The sequence below is a fragment of the Vigna umbellata genome, chromosome 8 (assembly GCF_029865625.1).
Source record: "Vigna umbellata cultivar VRB3 chromosome 8, Vumbellata_1.0, whole genome shotgun sequence".
Lineage (NCBI taxonomy): Eukaryota > Viridiplantae > Streptophyta > Magnoliopsida > Fabales > Fabaceae > Vigna > Vigna umbellata.
Window position 1 is genome coordinate 41,766,675 of NC_142172.1, and position 21,224 is coordinate 41,787,898.

The 21,224-nt window shown below is 28.1% G+C and overlaps 2 protein-coding genes across 2 annotated transcripts; one reads left to right on the forward strand and one right to left on the reverse strand.

The window, feature by feature from the left end:
• Positions 1-6,205: 6,205 nt before the first annotated feature.
• Positions 6,206-11,996, forward strand: LOC124822924 (uncharacterized). Its single transcript, XM_047295027.2, has 4 exons — positions 6,206-6,822; positions 8,775-8,907; positions 11,154-11,238; positions 11,435-11,996. Exons 1-4 carry the CDS (start codon positions 6,314-6,316, stop codon positions 11,644-11,646), a joined length of 939 nt encoding a protein of 312 aa, XP_047150983.1. The 5' UTR covers positions 6,206-6,313; the 3' UTR covers positions 11,647-11,996.
• A 5,721-nt stretch (positions 11,997-17,717) lies between these two features.
• LOC124822925 (serine decarboxylase-like) lies at positions 17,718-19,639 on the reverse strand. Its single transcript, XM_088097304.1, has 5 exons — positions 19,382-19,639; positions 18,995-19,226; positions 18,722-18,915; positions 18,507-18,643; positions 17,718-18,396 (listed from the first exon to the last, which is right to left on the reverse strand). The coding sequence occupies exons 1-5, from the start codon at positions 19,587-19,589 to the stop codon at positions 17,821-17,823; spliced, it is 1,347 nt and encodes a 448-aa protein (XP_087953430.1). The 5' UTR covers positions 19,590-19,639; the 3' UTR covers positions 17,718-17,820.
• Positions 19,640-21,224: the final 1,585 nt, after the last annotated feature.

A 21,224-nucleotide genomic window follows, 5' to 3' on the forward strand; every position in this document is an offset into this window, starting at 1 on the left:
ATCTCTCTCACTCCAACCTTTTCTCTGTCATCCCTACTGTAGCCCCAATTATAAAAAATCAGAAACACCACTTACCGTTAAGCAATCGTACAAAAAATGATTTTATAATGAGTTTTCATTTTATAATTTTTGTCTTATCTAATTTTATCTAATTTTCAAAAGCATAAAGGAATTGGTAATTGAACTGAAAAAATAAAAAATATTCGTTCTTAAACAATTTATTACAAAAAATGATTTTATAATGAGTTTTCATTTTATAATTTTTGTCTTATCTAATTTTCATAACATGAAAGAAAAAAAAAACAACATTTTTTGTACTAATGAAAAAAATCATTTTCCAAAATACTTTTAATTAAATATAATAAATATTATTTGTTATTTTACACCAATTATTTAATATCATTTTATATTAAAATTTTTTTTCATATTTCTAATTAATACATGAAAATAAATAAGATGATAATATAATTTAAAAACTACACCACCTAAAAATAATGAAAATATAAACGGCATAAATTAAATAAACAAATTCAAATACTCATTTACTACAAACATTCAGTAAAGATTGAATAAAAGAATTCAATTTACAATTAAAACTTAATTAAACCTCTTCAAAAATAGTGTTACTTAAATTTACATTTTAGTATATTTCTTAAAACAAATTAGGACAAATATCACTACCATAAAAATGGTTAAATTTTATTATATAATAGAGTAATGATCATTTATTGAAGAAAGAGAATAAAATATTAATTATATATTATTGGAACTCAAAACCGAGTGCCAATAAATACCCAGGTCAAAACTAATTAATTTAACCCCCTTAAATATTTTCAAAAGATATTTGTTAACGCGCTTACGCAGATTTTTTCAGTTGGTACATTTTAACAATGTGTACCGGATTAATAATTTTCATTATTTTCAAAACTAAAAAAAAAAAAAAAAGAAACCCCTCAAACTCTTACTCACCTCTCTCATTCCTCTCCACCCTTTCTCTTTCATCTCTCTATCTCCAACATTTTCTCTATCATCCCTACTGTAGTCCCAATTATAAAAAATCAGAAACACCACTTGTCGTTAATCAATCTTACAAAAAATGATTTTATAATGAGTTTTTTTTGTATAATTTTTGTCTTATCTAATTTTCACAACATGAAAGAAAAAAACCAACATTTTTTGTACTAATGAAAAAAATCATTTTCTAAAATATTGTGAATTAAATATAATAAATATTATTTGTTATTTTACATCAATTATTTAATATCATTTTATATTAAATTTTTTTTATCATATTTTTAATTAATACATGAAAATAAATAAGATGATAATATAATTGAAAAACTACACCAGCTAAAAATAATGAAAATTTAAACGGCATAAATTAAATAAACAAATTGAAATACTCATTTACTACAAACATTCAGTAAAGATTTAATAAAAGAATTCAATTTACAATTAAAACTTAATTAAACCTCTTCAAAAATACTATTACTTAAATTTACATTTTAGTATATTTCTTAAAACAAATTACGACAAATATCACTACCATAAAAATGGTTAAATTTTATTATATAATGGAGTAATGATTATTTATTGAAGAAAGAGAATAAAATATTAATTATATATTATTGTAACTGATAACTTCTTCCTTTTATAACTCAATTAGACATCAAAGTGTACAAAAACACAAGAAACTCTTTTTGGTATTTTTATCAAACAATTGGTGTGCAAGGAATTTATATTTAAAAGAAACTTCGTTGGAATTGGGTTTCATGAATCATATGAATATAAAACTCTGTTCAATATTTCATTACTTCATTCAAACATTCACATCAAGGCATACTAGTCCTAATCCCTTAGCAACTAGTTCTAAATTAATATATTAAAATGATAATCCCTTAGTCAATTTAACATACAATTTGCATTAAGTCCGATGTTAAGAATGATCAAGTTATTGAGTCTATCCCTAGATCCCAATCACTTAATTGCTCTATCTACGTTCATGTTCAGAGTTACTTTCCAGTAATCAAAGACATTCAAATAACATTATATTTTCATACAATAATAATAAATTGAAGAAAGAGCATATGAATGAACAACTATATATTGAACAGGAAAATTAAATCACAATGAGTTCATTACATCCAATCCCAACGAAAGAGAAATTTAACTACTCCTAGTCATCTAAAACGTACACATTTGAAGCAATCCCTTGCAACAATGGTGTCTTGATGCTTTGAAGTAGTCTCCGGAAGTTCCTGAGATGTTTTCATTTCTTTCTTCTGTCCGGAACTTCTATCAGAAGAAATATTTCTGTCCCTCTGTCACGTCTTTTAAAGCCACTTAAATTCATTAATTCGCTCAGCGCACATGTACTACCTATTACAACTTTTCAATGAGGAACAACATGAATAATTACAAGATTGAGCTCATTTATAAGTATAAAAATAACTCTTTTTCACACTTATCAGTAACTCACAACCGCGTGGCAATAAATACCCAGGTCAAAAGTAATTAATTTAACCCCTTTAAATATTTCCATAAGATGTTTGCTAAGGCGCTTACGCCTTTTTTTTTCAGTTGGTACATTTTAACAGTGTCTACCGGATTTTAGTAGACAAAAATGGATTCTAAGTTTTAAGGTTAAGGGTATTTTAATAACTTTAATTTTCAAAACTAAAAAAAAAAAAAAGAAACCCCTCAAACCCTTACTCAGCTCTCTCATTCCTCTCAACCCTTTCTTTTTCATCTCTCTCACTCCAACCTTTTCTCTCTCATTCCTACTGTAGCCCTAATTATAAAAAATCAGAAACACCACTTACCGTTAAGCAATCTTACAAAAAATGATTTTATAATGAGTTTTCATTTTATAATTTTTGTCTTATCTAATTTTTAAAAGCATAAAGGAATTGGTAATTGAACTGAAAAAATAAAAAATATTCGCTGTTAAACAATTTAATACAAAAAATGATTTTATAATGAGTTTTCATTTTGTAATTTTTGTCTTATCTAATTTTCACAACATGAAAGAAAAAAAAACAACATTTTTTGTACTAATGAAAAAAATCATTTTCCAAAATATTTTTAATTAAATATAATAAATATTATTTGTTATTTTACATAAATTATTTAATATCATTTTATATTAAAAAAATTTATCATATTTCTAATTAATACATGAAAATAAATAAGATGATAATATAATTTAAAAACTATACCACCTGAAAATAATGAAAATATAAACGACATAAATTAAATAAACAAATTCAAATACTCATTTACTACAAACATTCAGTAAAGATTGAATAAAAGAATTCAATTTACAATTAAAACTTAATTAAACCTCTTCAAAAATAGTGTTACTTAAATTTACATTTTAGTATATTTCTTAAAACAAATTAGGACAAATATCACTACCATAAAAATGGTTAAATTTTATTATATAATGGAGTAATGATCATTTATGGAAGAAAGAGAATAAAATATTAATTATATATTATTGGAACTCACAACCGGGTGCCAATAAATACCCAGGTCAAAACTAATTAATTTAACCCCTTTAAATATTTTCAAAAGATATTTGTTAACGCGCTTGCGCCTGTTTTTCAGTTGGTACATTTTAACAACGTGTACCGGGTTTTAGTAGACAAAAATACCCTTATATGTCATGGATTCTAAGTTTTAAGGTTAATGGTATTTTAATAATTTTCATTTTCAAAACTAAAAAAAAAAAAAGAAACCCCCCAAACCATTACTCACCTCTCTTATTCCTCTCAACCCTTTCTCTTTCATCTCTCTCACTCCAACTTTTTCTCTGTCATCCCTACTGTAGCCCCAATTATAAAAAATCAGAAACACCACTTACCGTTAAGCAATCTTACAAAAAATGATTTTATAATGAATTTTCATTTTATAATTTTTGTCTTATCTAATTTTATCTAATTTTCAAAAGCATAAAGGAATTGGTAATTAAACTAAAAAAATCAAAATATTCGCTGTTAAACAATTTATTACAAAAAATGATTTTATAATGAGTTTTCATTTTATAATTTTTGTCGTATCTAATTTTCACAACATGAAAGAAAAAAAAACAACATTTTTTATACTAATGAAAAAAATCATTTTCAAAAATATTTTTAATTAAATATAATAAAAATTATTTGTTATTTTACATCAATTATTTAATATCATTTTGTATTAAAAAAATTTATCATATTTCTAATTAATACATGAAAATAAATAAGATGATAATATAATTTAAAAACTACACCACCTAAAAATAATGAAAATATAAATGGCATAAATTAAATAAACAAATTCAAATACTCATTTACTACAAACATTCAGTAAAGATTGAATAAAAGAATTCAATTTACAATTAAAACTTAATTAAACCTCTTCAAAAACACTGATACTTAAATTTACATTTTAGTATATTTCTTAAAACAAATTAGGACAAATATCACTACCATAAAAATGGTTAAATTTTATTATATAATGGAGTAATGATCATTTGAAGAAAGAGAATAAAATATTAATTATATATTATTGGAACTCAAAACCGGGTGCCAATAAATACCCAGGTCAAAACTAATTAATTTAACCCCCTTAAATATTTCCAAAAGATATTTGTTAACGCGCTTACGCCGGTTATTCCTTAATGAATTATTTTTTATTTAAATAACTTATATTAATATATTGGTTTTTAATTTTTAATATTTTTAATTAAACTCAATTACATAAATATATTAAAAAAGCGATTTTAAATTTAAATTTTATAAAAGATTTAGAAAATAATAATTATTTAAAAATAGTGAGATTTGATTATTTTAATGTTAAAAGATTTAAGGTAGATAATTTTATTATAAATGAGTTATATTATTTGTAATATTACATTATGTTTTTGTAAATTAATTTTTTAGAACCCTTTTAATTTCTTCCAATAGTTTTTGATCTGTCCTTGTCTTATTGAAAAATTGAGATTATAAAATTGACTTATTTGACAAATTCTTCAACTTAAACCAATCAATTGACGTAAACATACGAGGAGATAGGTATTAAAACATGTCTAATGAAAAAAATTATATTTTAGAGTATTATTTTTGATTGACTAGTGATTTTTTTTAATTATTTTAGATATATTTTGTTATTACAACTTTTTTATAACTATATTAATATTATGTATTTGTATATTGAGATAATATATTTTGTTTATCTTATTTCATTAATAAGAGGTTAAAATTGAGATGTTATAACATCTTTTATCTTTAATTACGATTTAATTTTCTAATACAATTAAAATTAGTGTTGACTACTTTTATTTTATTTTATTTCAATTTCATTATACTATTTTAAATATTCTTAATTTAATAAAACCTGTTTAAGTTGAATTAATACAATACTTCCTATCAAATTAATATCTCCGTTAGAAATTAATGATGCTATACTGTAATAAAATTGATCGTACGTTGCTATCAGTTTAACAAAAGAAGTTGTTTTCAAAAAATGAAATGAAATTAAAAGTATTGAAAAATAAATGGAAGTGAATTAAATATATATGATTTAATGGTTTTGTGTTTTTTTTTTCTTCTTTTTACGAGGAACAATGCTGTTAAAACGGGTCGATTGACCCAATTCGGTTTAGTCCATCAGGAATTGACTACTTAGTGAGTAATGAAACTTAATTCATTTATTTATGAACTGAAAAAAATTTGAACTCGGTCTAGTACACTATGTTTTTGTGAGTTAAATGTGTTGACTCACTAGTTACTTAATTACAAGTTTTTCTCTAAATCCAAAAAAAAATATTTTTTTTAATTCAAATTTAAATAATTTTGCTCTAAAATGATTTAAACTCTAAAATAATTCAAAATATAAAAATTAACATATAACTAAAATATAATCCAAAAATAAATTTAAAAAATAAATAAATAAATTTATAAATTTTTGTATCATTTATATATTTACAAAATTAGAGTCTTTAATAGAAAAATTTATTATATTTTACTTTTTTTAAACATCGTTTTTTTATTTTTATTTACACTACAATAAAAATATTATTAATTAATAGTATTAAAATATAAAATAATAAATAATTAAATTAAATTAAATGATTTCAAAATCCGTTAACAGCCAGTTAAGAGAGTCGAGTGATTATATATACAGCGACGGACATGCGTCGAGTCACACCCAACACCTCCTTCCCCCAACATCCGTTTATCAGTTTAACTTCAGTTTCCTGTCACCACTTAACGTTTCAACAAAACTCCAAATCACAAATTCCAAAGGGAAAGCGTTTTTCTCATTTTGTGTGATGGAAAACAACGATATCGGAGCTCCGTCAGATGCCTCGCTCTTTGACCAGATTGTGGCGACGGAGCAACCATACATCCCCATACACTCCGACCCCTCCTATCCTCTCCTCGACACCTTCGTCGACCTTCTCAACGTCGATACCAAACATTTTGATTTCGAAATGTTCAACTCTCCACTGCCTCCTCCTCCGCCGCCAACCGCTCCTCAAGTGTCCGTTCACTCCGAAACCTCGGAGAAACCCAACGAGCAGAGCTCGAAGCCTGCACCAGTAGGGTCCACAGACGGATTCGACAGTGGAAAGTCCGTGGTCTCGGATGATCTCTGCATGGAAGGCGGTGCTAAGAATTCCGGAGAGAACAAGCAGAAGCCGCGTCGGCAGAACGTTCCCCTGGACGCGTCACTGACAGCTTTGATGCAGGCCGGGCCAGCGATTTCTTTGGCGAGGAGGCCCATGGGGCCGGAGGAACTTGCTGAACTTGCTATGGTTGATCCTAAGAAGGCTAAGAGGTCTTCATTTTTTTTTCCATTTAATTTATTCTTTAATTAAATCATTTTTAAAACTTTGAAAATTTATTTTATTTTTCAGTTATATCTACAAATTATACATGTAGAGTTATGGTTGAATTAGGAAAAATAAAAAATTTCGTTTTCACCGGTAGTAAATAGGGTATTTAAATTATCCAGTGAGATAAATATAATATAATATTTATGATATTCTTTCTGCGAATATTTTCTACCTATTAATAATTATTAGTGAATTTTTTAAATATTTTTAAAAAGTTAAATGAATAAAATTATTAATAAAATAATATTAATCATAGAATAATCATTTAAAATTTAATTTTGTATAATTCTATTATTATTTAAAAATATGAAATTAAAGTTATTTTTTAAAAGATTTATTTTTTAAAATTTATAATTTTGGTGTAACATATTTAAATTTTTTAAAGCAAAGTCAAATTCATTTGTATTAATATTTTATTGAATAACTTGATTTAAATTGTATTAAAAAAATGTTTTTATCTAAATTTATTAGTTAAAAAATTATTTTAAATTTTTTATTTCATTTTTTTTTAAAATAAAATATAAAAATATAAAAATATAAATAACTATAGATATAAAAAAATTGGGGATATTTTTTCATGAATACCCAATAAATAATTAAACAAACGAGATTTTTATTTTTCAAACAAGACGGTAATATACAATACAATACTTATACCTGAGCTGACTATATTTTAAATTATTTTCGTAAAATACAATCACCAAATAAGTATATATCTAGTTTAGAAATAAAATCCAATATTTGAGAATAGTTTAATAAATATATTTAATTCAAAAATAAATTATAACTTTTAGATTTTTTTTATTGCGTTGTCAATCACTTATGTTATTTTTTTACTTAAAAAAAACATAATTAATCTTAAAATTACTTTTTTAAACAACTTTTGTAGATACTCAATTTTAAGAACTTTTCATTAAAAAAATTGCATGAAACTTTAATCCTTTTGTAGTTAAAGTTATCAAATAGCAGTTTTGATATGATCTAAAGTATAAAAAATTATTAGAATAACATAGGTAAACTTTAAATAATTATCCATATGAGTAAATTGTCTTTAGAAGTAAATGCCAAAAATAAATAAATCTCATTTCAAATATACGACTTTGTTTTCAAATTATCTGTTTTACAATTTAACAACAATAAAAAGTTATATTTGCATGAACCTTTCTTAATTTTTTTTATAACCGAAGTCGTGTCTGTACATACAAATTTCATCTTTCCAATGGTAGTTGTGCTTTTATGTGTAATTTCATTATTTTCTTAAGAAAATGTGTTTATATTAATTTTTATTTTTATTTTTTAGTTTTATCCACCAACTATGTAGAAACCTCAGCGGGTAGAATAGAAATGTCCAAGAAACAATAAATATTGTTAGGATAGGCTCTAACCATGACCTCGATAACATATTAGAAAATGGGTTTAAGATCTAACTTAATCTTACAAAATCGGTTTCTAAGGTGAAGTTTGCACCTCATTTATATATTATAAATTGGTCTTGTTTTTAGTCGACGTAAGACTTCCAACAAATTGAGAGTTCTCTTCATAGACGACTTCTTTCACCAAAGATATTTGGAGCATTTTGTGACTTTGTTTGTGGATAGTATACTTGAAATTTGCCATTCTGAGTACAAAACTGCATATATTGTTATATATATATATATATATATATATATATATATATATATATATATTCTTCATTTAAAAGTCGATAGAATGAATTAGTTATAGCCTTCACCAACTTAATAGTATAATCTTATTAAAACGTTGGTCCAAGGGGTTGTTAGTTCAATTCTTTTCATATAATTTTATTGATTAGAAGACACATGAGAAACAAGTTTCGGGGTTGTGGGATTGATATTCTCACACTGATATACGTTGAATTTTTTGTGTTTTGTAGGATTCTTGCTAATAGGGAATCTGCTGCTAAATCAAAGGAAAGGAAAAAGCGTTATTTGATAGAGTTGCAAAAGAATGTGGAATTGCTTGAAATTCAAATAACTAACCTGTTTAATAATATTTGCATGCTTCAGGTATGTGTTTTCCTTTCAATTTATTATGGTTCTATACATAACAAAAATATTACACATGTTAGATCTTTTTCCCTTCATATATTAATTATAAACGATTTGAAACTAAATATATATGGATTTTTTTAAAACTAAATATGGATGTTGTCTTTCTTAAACAGCTATGCCTTATTATGAATAAAAAAGGTAGTAATAATTAGATTAAATTACAATATTTGGCAGCAACGGGGATCCTAGGGCTGGGTAAGGAGTTCAAACTTAATTGAAATTTCTAATGTCTTCCTGTGTGGTTTTACACACACCTGGTCTCTAAAATTGTGTCAATTCCATACTTTATGAACTTTGAGAAAATTTGATTATATACAAGAGACTTTCAGAAAATTATATTAACTTTTCATATAGATCTCGCCCTACCAATCAAACCTATATATAAAAAACCCTTTAAAATCCTTCCACATTAGTTACAATAAGCAAAATAATACTATACTGAATTATCTTCTACATCGAAAACTTTATAATTCAGTTCACTATATATACGAATAGCCTTATCCCTCTCACAAATTTTAGCACTTGTATAAAAGAACTAAATCATGATAACCTTTGTTTTCCACCAAAATAGTTTTCAAAATTCTATTTGCACATATGTCTCATGATGTCCCTCCTCCTTTCTATTCCATTCCGTGCTTTAAAAATATGTATATCATACGAGGATTAGAATAGAAGGATAAGCCAATTATAGAGCCAAGAAAAACCATGACAGAAGTTGTTTCAGATTAAGAAAAAGTTAAAAAAAAATACATTGATGATTCGATGTCTTATTACCAAAACTCGAAGAGCTGCAAGCAAAACTGAAACAGTTTAAATATTAATGCATAAAGTTAGGTGTTCAGCTTGTTCCTCCTTTTATCGCCAATTAGTTCTTTCACAACTTTCACCACCTATGAGAGCTTCTTTTACCAAAACTATGTATGATATCTTATTGTTGAAACTGTTTTCACTACCTAATTTGTTGTTTAACCCATATAACACAAACCCCTAACAAGTTTTAGTGCTCTTAATACTTAATCTTTCTCTTTACTACATATATTAGAAAGACTTGTCTGACCATTGTATACCAACCTTAATGTTCATTTTTAACAACTATGACTAAATGTTCTAGAATGTGATTATGTAAAAAAATACTACTTGCGGTATATCTATAAAGTAATCCTACCTCTAAGGTTTTATTTGTTAAAAAAAAAACAATTAATACTTCTCTTTTTTGATCGGCAAAGTTCGGTCTACACCGCATTTCACTGTATCTGATATAATATATCAGGCATATCTTGAATTCCCCAATTACTAGAATCTCACGTGAGTGTTTAGAACCTAAAATCTCAAAGGGCTGGTCTTCAAATAGTAGACTTAAGCATGATCATATACATAATCAATTCATGTTGTATCCTAAGTTTTTAAACATCACATACTTTAATATGGTCGAAACGATTTTACTAACGATTAGGTTGGTTATGTTAATAACTCCATTTGGTGATAATTCTTCCCTTGTATTCTTCACTTGGTGATTTTTCTAACTCCATAGGATCAATACAGTTTCAAGAAATATAATCAAATTCACTATACCATCTACCTATGACTTGATTTGTTATACTCGCATATTACGGTGACATGATTTCCTAAATGGTTAATCATAATACCTTGGTAATTAGGTTTACGTCCATGACATTATGATAGTTGAGAGAGTGACTTGTGTGTTTACGGCTAAATTAATGACATATGTTTATTTTGTAATTATTGAAGTAGTAAAACTCTCTTGGTTTCTTTTAAAGAGTTGCATTACAATTTTGTTTTTATTTCACTGTTAAATTGATTCTATTACTTTTTTTATCCAGTCTTTAATCATACACACACATATATACATTTATTGCATATAGAAATAAGAAATTTTATAAATATTTTATTAAAATGAACTTTTTATTATGTTTCTTCCTTTTTACAAAATAATATTAAATCACACTTAAAAAATAAAGTTTGTAATACTTAAAATATGATATTATGACTGGAACCATTAAATAATGCTGTGCAATTTTGAAGATGTAATTTCTGTCCCGATGTATACTTTTTTCATTCATGTTATATACTTGCTTTTATTATCATTACCTTGGGTCAATTGATGAGGAGCTTAATAACTTTCCTCTAATAGAATAAAAATTTTGTTGATTTCGTATGTTTAATTACGTACACATATGCAGATGGGGAACAGAGGAAGGTCTCTTCATGTAAAGGAGGTCAGAGTAAAATTAGACATCAAGCGAGAAGAAGACCGACTTAAAGATGGTATATGCATAGTTTCATAGTTGTTTACTCCTATAGCACTAACAATATCATCATATATCTGCATTTCTACATTTATAGATTATTACTTTTATTAAACTAAAAAAGAAAATTGTATAAGAAAGAGGACAAATTGTAAGCCGCAATTAGATTGTGATTTTTTACGATACTTTGATAATGAGAGTCTTGTAATTTGCAGCTCTGAGTGTTGTGTTGAATGGAGAAATTCAGGGCCTGAAGGATGAAAATAGAAATCTAGATGTTTTATTGAGTTGTCGTTTTCAAGGGAACTTTTTCTCTCCATTCTCTTCCAAGTTACCTCTGCAACAGTTTCATAATCCTCCATCTCAGCAGCATCTGAACCCTCAGCAACCACAACTCTCCAGGGGGCATTATGGCCCTAATATATAACTTCTCCAACTTCAATCAGAAAAACTAGTTCATTAGCATAATCGCTAAGAGATAATACCATCTTGTCTATGTTTGCAATGCTCCAGAGTTGCCAAGGATATCATTGTCCTGCTCTTTATTGTTATGTTTTACCGTGTCAGACTATTTGAACCTGAGTTCTTGTTCATTTTCTTTATTTTATTTTCAACATTCTGGTGGAAACAATTTAACTTGATGAATGGTTGTTTTGTGATTTCAAACATTCATATTTTTCTGAGCCCTATGTTCGTGGATGTGTCACCTTGTATGAGCGAAATCTTACTATGCTTATAATCTTATGTGTTTCTTTTTTATGAACAACACAACATTAAATAAAATCCCTAGTAGCATTTTACTTCATATCTGCCACCGGACAGATGTTTGTTTACAATTTAGTATAACACCTTCCATCTATAACTGTCAAATAAGCTCATTTGATAGGCCCCAATCCTAACCCATGTGCTCACGTGGGTTGGAATCAAAAAGCCCACGGGACCGGAAAAATTCCTTATTAAAAAAAGTCCATAGAACCAAATATCCACTAAGTCTTATGAACTAGAGTCAGTCCAAGAGTCTTCCTTTTTAGCATGAGAAAATTATAATAATAAATCACAAATTTAGAAATAAAATATTTATAATCTCAACACCACTCCTTAGTAAACGTTGTTTCCGCTTGTTCTGACCTTATGATTTTTTTTATCTCTAGTTTTTTATTTTAGCATATAAATATTTAATATTAAAATATTCAATATAAAAGTAGAGCTGTGTGTTCAGCTTTTTATTTTAGCATATAAATATTTCATATTAAAATATTTAATATCATTTACTTATTATTATAGATCATTCAACCTCCTTTTATTATGCTAAACTATTAAACCGATACTATTGTTTTTTTAACTGAACTCTCAACTATATACTGAGTTAAACTTACGGCAAAAGAATAATAATATTAAATAAAAATATTTAAATATATATAAAATATAATAAACTAATAATTATAATAATATTATGAAAAAATAAAAACAATTATTTATAACATTATAAATGTTAAATTATTTTATTATTTATAAATATTTTAAAATATTTTTACACAATCTGAGTTTACGAAATTTCCACGAGTTTACATAAACTCTCGAGTTTGACAACCTCAGAATAGTTATCATAATTGTTATTCGCAAAACTCATTAACTTCTCTGGTTGATTATGCTTGAGTGGAGAAAATGTCTTCTACTAATGAATTACAGCGATTTGATCATACGCTCAGTTAATGATGGATGTGTGAAACTCTTCCCTAGGTAAAAGATTAGTGAAACTCTTCTTCTAGAAATATATTTTGTCTTGTACATACACAAACACATGCATTTAGCAAAGTGATTTATAGAAATATATTTAAAAAGAATTACTTAAAAGAAAAGGGCCATTTTCAAAAGAAGACGTAAGGATGTATAGAAAGTACTGGTTTAGAAAAATGAAAAATCTCTGTTTTCTTATATTTCATGAGCTTCACTTTTTAAAACCTTTTTCTCTTGCTCCCTTTTGACTTTGTCCCTATGCATTTGTTATTAGCTCTAGAAATTAGTGCTTAGTTGGATTATATTTATTTTTCTGGAAGTGAAAGCTTAGTTGGATAATTAGGTCATGCGGATGATGTCCTGGCCTTGTTGTTCATATGTAGTTTAATAATGGAACATGAGAAGACAAAGGCAATAGGCAATGTCAAAACTAATTGAAGAAGATGCAGGTTCCTTTTCCCAACGTGCTGAGATTTATTACAAGAAGAGACCACATCATGGTTGAAGACTTCTATAAAACACATTGATCATTAGCTGAGCAGGATGATCAAATCGCTGTAATTCGTCAGTAAAAGACTGGAGGATCATTTTCTCCACTCAAGTATCATCAACCAGAGAAGTTGATGAGTTTTGCGAATGACAATTATGATAGCTATTATGAGAGTTGTGATGTGAGGAGTCTGGATAGTTTGAATGTGATGATCCTAAGCAATAAGAGGATGAGGATTCTAAATTTGATAACTGTGTAGAATTGGAGAAAATTCAATTTGTGGCTGGAAATGATGTGATGAAAATTGAGAGACTTGGTGAAGAGAACAAGAATCATAAGGGTCAAAACAAGCCGAAACAACGTTTACAAAGTAGTGATGTGGAGATTATAAATATTTTATTTCTAGATTTATGATTTATTATTATAATTTTCTCATGCTAAAAAAAAATATTCATGGACTGAGGTAGCCTATTGGACTTTGTGAATATTTGGTCCTATAAGCCTTTTGAGGGTTACTTCCTACACCACCCCACATTACTTTCTGCACCACCACATTTTTATAAAATTCCAAAATTATCCTTTATATTTTAAAATATCTTACACCCCCACCTCTTTATTTAAACGGATGTGCCATATCCGTTGAGTTTTTTTTTTTAGTTTTTTAACTTTTTTTAGTTTTTAGTTTTTTAATTTATTGTGTTTTAAATTAATATATAAATATTATTTAATTTTTTAAAATTATTACTTAATTATTTATAAATTTATTTTATTTTATTTAATAAAATAATTATTATTAATTTAATTTATGTATTATTATTTAAATAATAATTAAAATATTTATTAAAAATTTATTAAAACGGATGTGATGACATTTGTTGAAGTTTTTTTAGTTTTTAGTTTTTTAATTTATTGTATTTTAAATTAATATATAAATATTATTTAATTTTTTTAAAATTATTACTTAATTATTTTCAAATTAATATTATTTTATTTAATAAAATAATTATTATTAATTTAATTTATATATTATTATTTAAATAATAATTAAAATACGTTGAAGTTTTCTTTTTTTTTTAAATAAAAACAATAAAATAAAATATAAAATATATGAACGAATATCAACATCCGCTCACGGATATTAACATATATTCACGGATGTCAACATATTCTTGAAGGCGAAATGGATATTGACATCAATTTATAACAAAGTCAAATTAGGCATAGATAATAGAGGAAGTATTTGATGATGGTAAAGAAAGCAACACTCGAGCCTTTTTATTAAGAAATGGTTTTGGCGGGTTTGGCTCCAAACCACAAACCACATGGGTTAGGGCCAGGCCTAATGTACTAATTTGACAGCTATATAATTCCCTGTTTCAAACCATCCCCGCTGTAGGCTGATGGGATATACATTCCTTCTTTAATCCTATGTGAATAAATTCAACCTTTCCTCAAACTTTCAAATCCCTGTTCTGCTTATAGTTATTCTCTCTCATAACTTCCTCCTATGTTAGTTTTCAAGATATTATGACATAACATTTTACTTTTATAAGAACAAAAAGTTATTTGTATTTCTACTTTTCTAGCAATTTCATTGTTCTCACTCTTCCATTGATGGTTGTGACCTTATCTATAACAAAAAAATATTAAATAGTAATTAAAATAACTATTAATTGAGTTAAATATTATTTTATAAATTAAAAATTATTAATATTTAAAATAGATTTTATTATAAATAAAATATTACTATTGATTTATAAATTAATGTATAAATTAGTTTCTAACATTAATTATTTACTATTATCGATTTTAAATTAATCTTTAATTTTAAATTAAAGATTAATTTAAATATTAAAGTCTTGATAGCTATTATTAGATATATTTCAATTTTAATTCCCAAACTAATTTAAATGTTGAAATTAATGATGGCGGGTTTGTCTTTACGAAGAAGTAAAGCCTTTTAGATAATAACACAATCAATCTCACCAGAAACTCTAGTGTGGCAACGGTCAAACGTTGCATCTTATCTATTCTTTCCGATTTTTAATATTGGTATTGCGAGTCTTGTTAGACATATAAAATCCCATTTGAAAAGTATACAATGAAGATGAATAAAATGTTATATTTAAAATATTCAATATTTTTATTATTGTTTTCTTTATTAATGAATATAACTGTATAAATAATTTTAAATATATTTAATGTATTTAAATATATATTTTTTTGGTTTAATGTTACGATAGGTTTCTATTTTTGTTCAGAATCTCAAATTGATCCTTTTCTTTCTCGGCGCCTCAATTGGGTCCTTATTTTATGAAAATTGCAACAATTAGACCCTTGCCGTTAAATTAGGTCCAACAACGTTAACATATGGTTAACATGACACGCTGAGCTTCGTTTCTAAATGAGATGGAATTCAATATATTTTGACATATCTTTTTTATTTATTTTTTTTACAAAAAAAATTGACAACCATCATGGCGTTGTCGTCATCTCCTTCGCGCTGCCACAACCACTGCGACTATTGCTTCCTCTGCGAAATCCTCACCATTTGCGATCATCATGAATCAAATCACACACAGAAATCACGAAGCAGAGAAACCCTCACGGGCATCTTCATTACGCCATTGCTTATTCTGCAAATTGGTGAAGATTTTTTAGAATCAGGGTTTCGCCCCTTCATTCACGGCGGCCAATGATGGATGCGAAGGGTCTCTCATTTTTCGATTTGCATGTGCGAAGATGGCTCTACGGTGGCTCTGTGGTTTTTTTATTTGCAGGGTTTCCATGGAGGCTTCAATGGTGTTTGGGTGGCGGCATGGTTATTATTGCGGCATGGTGGCCATGGAGGCTTGCGGCTGATAGCAAGGTCGATGGTGGCGTTTCGCGAACTAGGGTTTATCGCGATTGGGGTTTAGGATGAGCTCTTTTTGATTTTGTGGTTTGCAAGTTTGGGCTTGGCGAAGGTGATGGAGGTGTGTTGTGACGACGCGTTGAAGAAGCGAAGATGCTCTTTTGCGATGGAGGTTGAAGCTTCGTGCATCAATGGAGTTTGCGATTTCTGGGTTCTTTTGCAGGTTTCTGATGCGGTTGATGATGGTGGTGAAACGTTGAGGGATGCGCGTGACGCTCACGAGGTTGATGGTGGCACTAAAGCGCTTCTGCGTCGTGGCGTAAAATGTAGCGGCTTGCGGCGGATTAGGGTTAGGTGACGGTGGCAAGGTGACTTAATGCTTTCAAATGGAGACGCCACCGTTGATGTGGTGAAGCGCGAGAGTGGTGGCCTCTCGCAGAGGAGATAGTGGTCACAAAGGCTTAGGGTCTGGCGGAGGCGGTGTGGCATGGTGATTTTGGACTATCTCTGAGGTGGCGTGATTTATGGCTATCTCGGAGTGGTCCGATGTTCCCTGCAATTAGGGCTTGCAATTTGGGTTCTAACTTGAAATCTATGTGGAAAAATCCCTCCAATGGAGATGAACGATTTTAGTTATTGATGGTGGAGAAGATGAGTGTTGCGGTCCGACGATGTTATTTATGGTGGAGGGGACGAAGGATCCCCATGACGATTTGCGGCAGCTTTGCTACTGGTGGTCCGACAATAGATGGTAGGGAAAGGCTAGGGTTTCTAGGGGTAGAAGATGATGATGTGTCAAGGGTGATAAGCTGACTCAGTTCAATGTTTAATAAAAAAAATAAAATTCCACATCAGCATGCCATGTCAACCATACGTTAATTATGTTGGGCCCAATTTAACGACAGGGGTCTAATTGTTACAATTTTCATAAAATAAGAACCCAATTGATATGTCGAAAAAGAAGAGGATTAATTTGAGATTCTAGACGAAAATAGGAATTTACCAAAACATTAAACCTACTATTTTTATTGTTTTCTTTATTTAAAATAATGTTTTCTTTATTATCAGAATTCCGTTGAAAGCTACATCAATTTTGTAAATGTTGCCATGTAAAAACTTCTATGTAACAGAAACTCAACCTTAATAATGAAAATGATTAGTGAAATAATGTGTCATAATTAGCTCAAATAATTATTTTAAATTATAAGTTAAATTTTAAATTTTTATCATCAAATAATTTTATTATTATGACAAAAAATTACCAGCACTGTTTAGATAGATATTGTGAATAATATGTCATATAAACAAAAATTTATGGAAAACTGGGGTCCTTTAGAAAAAAAGTAATACATGGAATTTATTTCTCTATCATGAAAGCACACTCTTAAAGAGTTCTTAAACTATTAGATAATATATCTTAAAGTATTAACGACATGTATATTTGTAGATTATAAGATGAATCTCAAATAACATGGTTTAAAGGATACGAATCCTTTTCATATATATGCATTAAATATGGATCATGATATTGAATGGTGTAATGTACAAGCACAATTTGCAGCACCAATATCATTTGCAACGCAGATAGGTTGAAATCGTCCTTCTTCAAACCAAATGGATCGCTGTTGAAGAAATTCATCAACAAAAGAGTCTAACATTTGAACGGTGATGTGTTGCATCACCACCACATGTGCAATATTACCATTGCACGCCAAATTCCACCTACGGGAAAACTTATAATCCAAAGGTCTCTCAAAGACAACGATATTGCTAAATTTGTTCAACATTGCACCGATTCCAGCATCAAGTAATCGATTTTTTAAGTATTGTGCATTCATTATGCACTTTTGCACTTCATTTTGGAGTCCTACTAAACCTCTTGTTTTTAAAGCGTACCAAAGAAAAATTGGAGCATGGCCGCTACGGCTACCTGTGATGGTGGCATCCCTTGAAGCAATAACTTCAACATCTTTGGATAATCCGTTCATGTATTCTAAACGAGTTAATACTATACCACAAGGAATTGGACATCCCAAAAACTTGTGACCTGAAATAGTCACACTTCCAATAGGTTTCTTGAAGCTAATCCTTGATGCCTGGAAAATCACTCACACGTTATTTTAAACCATTAAAAAAAACTCATTTAATATTTGACCAAAAGTCTACTCTAACAGGTAAAAGTCAATGTTAAATAGTTTGAACTCACTTGTTTGAGAAAAGGAAACATCATTCCAAATAGAGCTCCATCACAGTGAATATAGTAGCGATCAGGAGTGAAGCCACAGTCCTCCAGAGTTTGTATTACAAGATCAAGGTCATCAATACCTCCTTTCATTGTCGTTCCTGAAATAGAATCCTTTTTAATAAGTTATGCATGCGTCTGCAGAAAATGTGTTAGCTTAGTAAAAGAGAAGAAAAAACCTATGTTTAAGTTGATGATGGCTGGCTTGTCCTTGTGTGCAAGAGCTTGAACCTTCAGATCAGCACAATCAATCTCACCAGAGATTAATGTTCTAACCTTCACACACTTCATTCGATACATTTTTGCTATTTTGAAGATTGAATAATGTGAATCTTCCGAGGTGTATAATATCCCATCAGGAAGTTGTTCTCTCCTACGCAACAAGATATAAATAAATGTTTGTGTTTGATATATATTTTTGAAATATCAGAATTGTTCGACATTATACTAACCCTACTAAAATCCCGTGAAGATTTCCTTCTGTTCCTCCACTTGTCACATATCCCCAGTACTCACTCTTCTCTATCTCCCAGATACTTGCAAACCAATTAAGCACTGAAACTTCAAAACTTGTTGAATTTAGGGAAAAACTGCTTCCCAGGAATGGATCACCAGCATTGTTAAGGTGAAAATCGAGTAACGGGTGTAATGGGTCATAGTTGAAATCTTGATTGGTAGGATAGCCTGTAATTACAATTGAACATGATTTTCGTAATCAATATATAACACATACTCTCTCTGAACAGAAAATATTGTTATGGAAATGAATGAAACTCTGTATCCAAATGAAAATGAACCACGCAAGTAAACAAAAGAAAATGAAAACATAAAAAGCCTACCCAAGTTGCGCAAGCTGTAGTGTTTTAGACTCTGGAGGTAGTGGGAAATAATGGAAATCAAATTGGGTTGTGAGTCGCCACTGCATTCAGTGATGGCAAGCTTCTCCTCAATATCTGTTTGAAGCTTCTGTCTTTTTGCGGAGGGCTTGTCAGTGCTCACAACTCTTGGCAATAGCTCTGTGGCCTGAAGTTCTGGAATGAGAGTCATTATAGGAATAGCTAGACAGATCACTTATTGATATGTTTAGCAGAGGGAAATAAGAATCTGTATTCATATGTTTTGCAGTGGTTAGTTAACTTTTATATATATCAATAATATCCTTTGAATTTTCCTTTTTAGTCCACACATTCTTTTATGAATAGAGACATAGAAAAAGACAAATTACCCTCATTTGACGCGGTCAAATAAAATATTTTTATTATAATTATACTATTTTTTTAGTTTAAAATGATAATATATATTATTATATTATTAAAAGTAGCGTGAAATGAATGTTTTTTATAATATGTGTTAAACTTTTTTTTTCTATTTTATCCAAATTAATTATTTCATTAATTTTAGTTTTTATTTTTCAATTTAACTTTTTTTTTATTTGAATATGCCTGTATACATAAATGTATACATGAATGTATACTAACTTTTAGTTACTTGTCGGATCGTGTTAGTGGAGGAAGATATTGAAATAGATTTAAAGTTATAAGATTATAAATTTATAAAATTATAAAATTAGATAGTTACATAATTTAAAAATTAGAAAACTATAAAATTAGAAAATTAGATAGTTACACAATTAAAAACATTACGGAATTAAAGTTTTGAAACATTAAAATTATATTTTATATTTTATTTTATAATTTTAATTTACTTGTAGACTAATTTTTGTTAAGATTATAAAATTATAAATATATAAAGTCATAAAAGCATAAGTTTAAGAAATTATGAAATTTTAAAATAGGAATTATAAAATTATAAAGTTTTAAAATTAAAAATTATATAGTTGTAAAATCATAAAATTACAAAACTATAAACCTATAAAACCATATAGTTATAAAACCACAAAATTATAAAATTATTAAACTAAAACATTATAAAATTTAATCATTTTGGAGGTCTCAATTTATACAAAAACGTTTTAAATAGGTTCTTCAATTTTCTTGTTTTAAATAGGTTCTTCAATTTTCTTTTAACTTAATTAAGTCTTTATTTCTGTCAATATTTTTTAACTCAATTATGTCTCTATTTCTGCCAAAACATTTTTTTTACCTCAATTAGGTTTTTATCTTGTAAAATTGATTCAATTGCATTCAAGTAGTATATTAACTTTGCAAATATGAACATGTGGCACATTGAGAATGTTAGTGACATGAGTTTTGTCATTTTTAAATTTTATAAATTTAGAATTTTATTAAATCCCTAATTAAAGGGTGTTTGAGTTTTTCGAAGTTGTTTACAAAATCACTTTTTCACTCTATGTAGGCCAAAAGTCGTTTCCTAGAACTCTATCATTGTTGCAACCAAAACGATGATCTCGATGACGCTTTTCGCTATTTCATCGTGGTGCCGGAGAAGAACGCATCATACAACGTCGTGATCTCATGACTAGCGAGGTTCGAACGCATAAGGGACACACCGAGGCTCTTCAAAGAGATGTCGCATCCGAATGTCGTATACCGTCATGGTCGATACGTACGCTAGGATGGAGAGTGAGACTGAGTGTGCGAGGGTCTTAGAGGAACGCGATATTGTGGACTGTGATAATCAATGGGTTGCTGAAGAATGAGTTGTACGAATAAACACGTGAAGTATTTGGGAGAATGCCACAAAAGAATGATGTACTCGAGG